General features: G+C 46.1%; 1 protein-coding gene across 1 annotated transcript in view; it reads left to right on the top strand.

Annotated features, from left to right (window-relative positions):
* Positions 1 to 7500, top strand: part of LOC125039859 (myosin-J heavy chain-like) — a 28298-nt gene that overhangs the window by 2869 nt on the left and 17929 nt on the right. The window contains exons 3-8 of the mRNA XM_047634169.1: positions 346 to 443; positions 1097 to 1234; positions 1601 to 1710; positions 2369 to 2567; positions 3511 to 3590; positions 4420 to 4515. Of these exons, the coding sequence (XP_047490125.1) occupies positions 346 to 443; positions 1097 to 1234; positions 1601 to 1710; positions 2369 to 2567; positions 3511 to 3590; positions 4420 to 4515 (721 nt within the window). The remainder of the gene's footprint in view (positions 1 to 345; positions 444 to 1096; positions 1235 to 1600; positions 1711 to 2368; positions 2568 to 3510; positions 3591 to 4419; positions 4516 to 7500) is intronic.

Genomic DNA, 7500 nt, shown 5'->3' with positions numbered 1-7500 from the left:
TTATTAATGATAATAGTAATAATAATAGCAGCAATGATGATGACTGTAATTAATATGGTGACAACAATGATATGATAATGATGATGATAATTATTTCTCTTTTCTCCTATCCCTCTGATTCTCCCTCACTCTCCTTTTCTCTGTCTTTCACTCTTTCTCTCTCTCCCTCTCTCTCTCTCTCTCTCTCTCTCTCTCTCTCTCTCTCTCTCTCTCTCTCTCTCTCTCTCTCTCTCGCTTACTCTCCTCCTCCACTCCCTATTCCCCATCTCCTGTATCTCCTCCTCACCTATCTCACCCTACCTACCCATTTATCTTCCCCTCGCTCTATCTCCCCTTTCGCAACAGGACGTAGAATAGACATGCTTGAACAGCGTCTCAATGCAACAGAGCAGAGCAATCGTACGTTACTTGACGAACTTATGCGTCTGCAACAGGAACTGAAGGTAAATTGGGTGTATGTGTGTGGAGGGAGGTTGTTTGTGTGTGGGGGGGAGGGGTTGGTTATGGGTGTGTGAGGGGGGGGAGGAAGGCTGTTAGTGTGTTAGGGGTGTTGTTTGTGCGTGTGGGGGGGGAGGGGTTGGTTATGGGTGTGTGAGGGGGGGAATAAGGCTGTTAGTGTGGTAGGGGTGTTGTTAGTGTGGTTTGTTTATTATGGGGAGTTTGTTTGTGTGTATGTGTAGAAGGAGTTATGGATGTTTGTATTTTGTTTTGTGTTTGTATGTAGGGTTCAGTTTCAGTGGTTGTTTCTTTTTCGTTCGCTTGTTTGTCTATTTGTTTTGTGAGTGTGTGCCCTAGTTTGTGAGATAGACATAGTGATAAGAGACAACCGTAACATTTCGCAGAACGTTAAACTCAACTAACTAAACATATTGGCTAAAGACTATACTATGTTTGTGTTTCCGAATTGTAAGTTCTGTCTGCATTTGCGAATTTTGTTAATTTTGCATAAATATGAAAAGTTTATTTATATTATACATTTTAATTTCTTTGTGGTCTACTGATGATGTCTCTCTCTCCTTTGGCAACTTTTTTATGGTTTCTCTGTCCTCTCTTCTCGTCTCCCATCCTCTCCTTTCCTTTTTTTCCCCACTCATAGATGAACGTCAAAAAGAATGAAATGGGATTGGTCGAGGAGAAAGAGGGTCGGTCCCGCCTCGACGCCGCCTTCCGCCAATCACAGAACAAGACGTATGAGATGGAGGACAGGATTCGTCGGTGTGAGGACGGGATTAAGGTACGAGTCCTCTCATTGGCTAAGAGAAACGGAGCATCTCATTGGCCAACGGAAACACAGACACGTGTGAAGAGAAATTAAATCAAACAATGATATGAGTAAAGGAAATGATTAACTGTGATTTTTGTTGTTTGTTGTTTTTGGAGGGAAAGGGAATTTATAGTTTCTCATGCTTAGGGGAGAAATAAATATAACTCTTCATAGTATCTTAAATTGCTCTCCTCATGAGGGTCAAAACGTTGTAGATTGGACTTTCTGATGTTTTAATGTAAATTTTAATAAGGCCGATCGCTGAAAATAAATAAATATAAACAAATAAAAGGGAAAATAAAATACCAATATTAAAAGACAATCTACCATCCACAGGAAACTCGAAATGCCATACAACAAATGGCGTCACACACGAAGAGCATCGAAATGGCCCTCAAATCAGCTGAGCAGGAACAGATGGAGAGACGTGGCAACAGCGCTCAGAGGTATTAAGGAAATTGGCACATGCGTGTGTGAAGTTATTATGGTGTGTGTGTGTGTGTGTGTGTGTGTGTGTGTGTGTGTGTGTGTGTGTGTGTGTGTGTGTGTGTGTGTGTGTGTGTGTGTGTGTGTGTGTGTGTGTGTGTGTGAGAGAGAGACAGAGGCAGAAAGAGAGAGAGAGAGAGAGAAAGAGAGATATTAAGTGAGAGAGAGAGAGAGAGAGAGAGAGAGAGAGAGAGAGAGAGAGAGAGATTGAGTGAGTGAGTGAGTGAGTGAGTGAGTGAGTGAGTGAGAGAGAGAGAGAGAGAGAGAGAGAGAGAGAGAGAGACAGTGAGAGAGAGAAAGAGAGAGAGAGAGAGAGAAAGAGAGAGAGAGAGAGAGAGAGAGAGAGAGAGAGAGAGAGAGAGAGAGAGAGAGAGAGAGAGAGAGTGAGAGAGTGAAAGTGTGTAAGAGAGTAAGACTAATCAAACAAAACCATCGAAAAAAAAAAGCACTGAAAAAAACAGACATACAAACAAACCAAAACCAAAACCAAACCTAATATTTTTCTCTCTCTCCGTCCACTCACCCCCACCCCCCCCTCCTCTCGCCCCTTCCCCCTCCCCACCTCCCCTTCCCAACCACCCAAAACAACCCAAAACAACCCAAAACAACCCAAACAAGACTACAAGAATACCGCCACGAAGTCATGAAGATGAACCAGAGCAAAGAACAGCTGGAAAGACTCGTTTATTCGATGAGGGACGACGTCAGGGAAGCGACGACGCGGGTGGAGGGGCTGACGCAGGAGCTCGGGTCCCTGGAGTCCAACGTCAAGATGCAGGCGAGACTGATGGAGGAGAGCAACAGCAGGAGGAACACGGTGATTTGTGTTGGAGGGGTTTGGGGAGGGGTGGGGGTAGGGGAGGGTGGGGGTGGGGAGGGGGTGGGGGAGGGTGGGGTGGTGGGGGTGGGTGGGTGGTCTTGGGGTAGGGGTGGTGGGGAAGGATGTTGGAGGGGTGGGGGTGCTGGAGGGTGGGGGTGGTGGAGGGTGTTGGGGAGGGTGGAGGAGGGCAGTGGAGGGTTTGGGGTGGGGGAGGGTGTTGGAGGGGTGGTGGAGGGTGTTGGAGGGGTTGGGGTGGGTGTTGGAGGGTGGGGGAGGGGTGGGTTAGGTTGTGGGGGTGGGGGAGGGTGGGGGTGTTGAAGGGTGTTGGAGGGGTGGGGGAGGGTGTTGGAGGGTGGAGGGTGTGGGAGGGTGTTGGAGGGTGTGGGGGTTTGGGAGGGTGGAGGAGGGCAGTGGAGAGAGTGGGGGGTGGGGAGGGTGTTGGAGGGATGGGGATGGAGGAGGGATGTGGGGCAGGGGGGGAGGAAAGAGTAAGGGGGGGTGGGGGGGTAGTAGAAAAAAAGAGGTTACTAAAGCGAAGGGAAAAGGGGCTTGCTGTGGGAGGGGGGGGGGGGGGGGTGAGGGAGAGGGGAAGGGAACTGTGGAGAAGGGAGAGGGTGGGAGGTTCCAATAGATCTTTGCGTTAGTATTTAATTAGAATGAGTATTGTCAATTTTGATATTGCTCTCTTTATAGTGTAATTGCTACCATCATTACTAGTTACTAGTTACTAGTCTTAATATCGTGGACTATGTTATGCTTGATAATATATCTTCCAAGAAATAGAAAAAAATAAAAACTTAGACATTAAGTCAGAACATAAAAGCAAACTTTATGAAAATAATCAATTAATTCTAATCTGAATAGGAAAAGAAAATACCGAAAATACAGAAAATGCAAATAAACAGAGACCAAGTAATACACATTCGTATTCCTTCCTCAGCCACAACTTACTCTCCCGAAGACGCCTGTGGAGGACAGCGGCAAGATGGCGGAGGGCGTGCGGCTCGCGCTGGAGGGGAAGTAAGTCTCTCGGTCTTTGTAGATATTGTATGTAGGGATAATGATACACACGCACGCACACGTACATGTACACGCACACGCAACGTTCACGTACACGTACACGTACCCATACACGTACACGTACACGCACACGCACACGTACACGCACACTCACACGTACACGCACAAATGTATACACATACACATATACAAACACATACACATACACATACACATACACACACTCTTACACCTACACTCACACATGCTGTTTACATATATAGTATATATATTTATCATATTTATGTCTGCATTTCAAGATAAAGATAAATATCTGACGACACTGCAGAGTATGTTTATTATTTCAACACCTAGATAAGATGGACAGTTGTGCTTTCTGGTTTATGTCAGTTTCGTCACATACAAAAAAGTACCACGGAAGTAACTCAAAATAGTTCGTTCACCCTTTGTTCAATATTCACTTTTATTCAGAAATAAAAAATATTAGTTCCAAAGATCGGTATATAGTTTGTTCATCTTTTGTTCAAAGATACGAACGTTTACCAAAGATGGGTCAGATATTGCCCATGTTTTGTTCATAGACACAAATGATATGCAAAAGAAACAATAATTTGTTACCAAAAAGGCATCAAATTTAGGTCACTTTTTTGTTCATAGACAAATAATATATACCAAAGAAACTAAATTGTTCATCCAGCGTTCAGAGATACAAATAATCCATGCCAAAAAAACAAAAACAGGAGATGTTGTTCATCCTTCGTTCAGAGATACAGATGGAACATGCCAGAGAAACAGCAAATTGTTCATCCTCCACTGCCCACTGTTCTAGAATGATCCAGATGAACACGCTGATCCAGGACCTGACGCAGAGAATCAACGCAGAGGCCAAAAAGAGAGAGAAAGTTGAAACGGATGTCAATATCAGGTAATTTTTTTTTTCTTTTTATCATTTTCATTATAATGTCTGTTTATTTTTTTATTTATTTATTTTTTAATTTTTATTTTATTGTTATTGTTTGTTTTTTTTTTGTTCTTTTTTGTAATGGTTTGGTTTTTGGTGTTTCTTTTAATTTGCTTTGTTTGATTGTTGATACTATTTTTTTTTTTTTTTTTTTTTGGGTTTTTGTTACTTTTCCTTCTTTTTTTGTTTTGTGTTGTTGTTGTTGTCGATATTGCTATCATTGTTATAATTATTGTTTCCATTCCCATTGTTAACGTTATTGTTTTTATCGTTGTTATTACTCTTGTTCATATTATTATCATTATTACTATTGCTATCGTTATTGTCATTACTATCTATTATTAATAACATCGTCAGTGATACTTCCACCATCTTCTATTAGCATATGTATCATAACCATTATTATCATTATTATTATTATGAAGTGAAGTCCTTTTATTGCAGTCATCAAATAAAAAAAAAAAAATGTATACATATATATATATATATATATATATATATATATATATATATATATATAAAGCATAAAAGTCCAATTATTCTCACTGACCTCAATTAAATAAGACTTCGAAAAATATCATAATAATAATAATGATATTTTTCGAAGTCTTATTTAATTAAGGTCAGTGAGAATAATTGGACTTTTATGCTTTATATATATATATATATATATATATATATATATATATGTATGTATACATTTTTTTTTTTATTTGATGACTGCAATAAAAGGACTTCACTATCGGTTAATCCTTCTGTGTATCTGTCTACCTATCTGTCTATCTATCGCTCTATCTGTAGCTTTTTGCCTGTCTATAGGCTATATCCATCCACATATATGTTTTGTCTATTTATATATCTTTTTGTATATTTATCTATCTATATACGTTTTTATGTGTAACTATCTCAGTCTGCATATCTATCTATCTGTCTATCTATATATATATATATATATATATATATATATATATATATTTGCCTGTTTATCTATCTATCGATCTATCTACAGATCTGTTTGCCGATCTATTTATCTATCTATCTGTCTGTCTCTATCGATCAGCCAATCTGTCTACGTATTTGCCTTGCTACCTACCTACCAATGTATCTGATTACCTACCTACCCACCTACCCACCTACCTACCTACCTACCCACCTATCCATCTACCCACCTACCTACCTACCTACCTACCTATGTATCTAATTACCTGCATATCATTATTTCTCATCTGTTTCCTTCCCCCCTATCGCTCCCCCTCTGTCTCCTTCATCTTATCTTACTCTTTATCACCTTTCTCTTTCTCTCTCCGTCTCTTATCATCCATCTCATTCTCATCTTATTCATCTTTATTCCTGCTCTCTCATTCGCCCATCCTTCACCCCACTTTCTAAACCTATCAACCTATTTCTCTCTCTCCCTTTCTCTTCTCTCACGTCCTCTTTTTCACCTCTTCTTCCCTCTCTCCTCTTCCTTCTCTTTCCCCCCTACCACCTCTTTGTTCTACATTCCCCTCCCCCTTTCTTCTCTTCCCCCTTTTATCTCCCTCCTTCCCTCCCTTTCTTCCTCTCCCTTTCTTTCTTTCCCTCTCTCTCCCCACCCCTTTTATTACTCTCCTCCCTTTTACCCATCCCCTTCCCTCCCCCTTCCACCACCCTCCCCCCTCTCACCCATCCCCTTCCCTCCCCCTTCCACCACCCTCCCCCCTCTCACCCATCCCCCTCCCTCCCCCTTCCACCACCCTCCCCCCTCTCACCCATCCCCTTCCCTCCCCCTTCCACCACCCTCCTCCCTCTCACCCACCCCCTTCCCTCCCCCTTCCACCACCCTCCCCCCTCTCACCCATCCCCTTCCCTCCCCCTTCCACCTCCCTCCCCCCTCTCACCCATCCCCTTCCCTCCCCCTTCCACCACCCTCCCCCCTCTCACCCATCCCCTTCCCTCCCCCTTCCACCACCCTCCCCCCTCTCACCCATCCCCTTCCCTCCCCCTTCCACCACCCTCCTCCCTCTCACCCACCCCCTTCCCTCCCCCCTTCAACACCCTCCTCCCTCTCACCCACCCCCTTCCCTCCCCCTTCCACCACCCTCCTCCCTCTCTCCCCCATCCCCTTCCCTCCCCCCTTCCACCACCCTCCTCCCTCTCTCACCCATCCCCTTCCCTCCCCCCTTCCACCACCCTCCTCCCTCCACCCCCCTTCCCTCCCCCCCCCCTTCCACCACCCTCCCCCCTCTCACCCATCCCCTTCCCTCCCCCTTTCCACCACCCTCCTCCCTCTCTCACCCATCCCCTTCCCTCCCCCCTTCCACCACCCTCCCCCCTCTCACCCATCCCCTTCCCTCCCTCCCTCCACCACCCTCCTCCCTCCCCCCCCCCTCCCCTTCCCCCCCCCCTCCCACCCCCCTCCCCCCTCTCACCCATCCCCTTCCCTCCCCTTTCCACCACCCTCCCCCCTCTCACCCATCCCCTTCCCTCCCCTTTCCACCACCCTCCCCCCTCTCACCCATCCCCTTCCCTCCCCCCTTCCACCACCCTCCTCCCTCTCTCACCCATCCCCTTCCCTCCCCCCTTCCACCACCCTCCTCCCTCTCTCACCCATCCCCTTCCCTCCCCTTTCCACCACCCTCCTCCCTCTCTCACCCATCCCCTTCCCTCCCCTTTCCACCACCCTCCTCCCTCTCTCACCCATCCCCTTCCCTCCCCCTTCCACCACCCTCCTCCCTCTCTCACCCATCCCCTTCCCTCCCCCCTTCCACCACCCTCCTCCCTCTCTCACCCATCCCCTTCCCTCCCCCCTTCCACCACCCTCCCCCCTCTCACCCATCCCCTTCCCTCCCCTTTCCCCCACCCTCCTCCCTCTCTCACCCACCCCCTTCCCTCCCCCCTTCCACCCCCCTCCTCCCCCTCTCCCCCATCCCCTCCCCCCCCCCTTCCACCACCCTCCTCCCTCTCTCA

This window comes from Penaeus chinensis, chromosome 28, assembly GCF_019202785.1.
Source record: "Penaeus chinensis breed Huanghai No. 1 chromosome 28, ASM1920278v2, whole genome shotgun sequence".
Taxonomy (NCBI): domain Eukaryota; kingdom Metazoa; phylum Arthropoda; class Malacostraca; order Decapoda; family Penaeidae; genus Penaeus; species Penaeus chinensis.
This window is presented reverse-complemented; position numbering and strand designations above follow the sequence as displayed.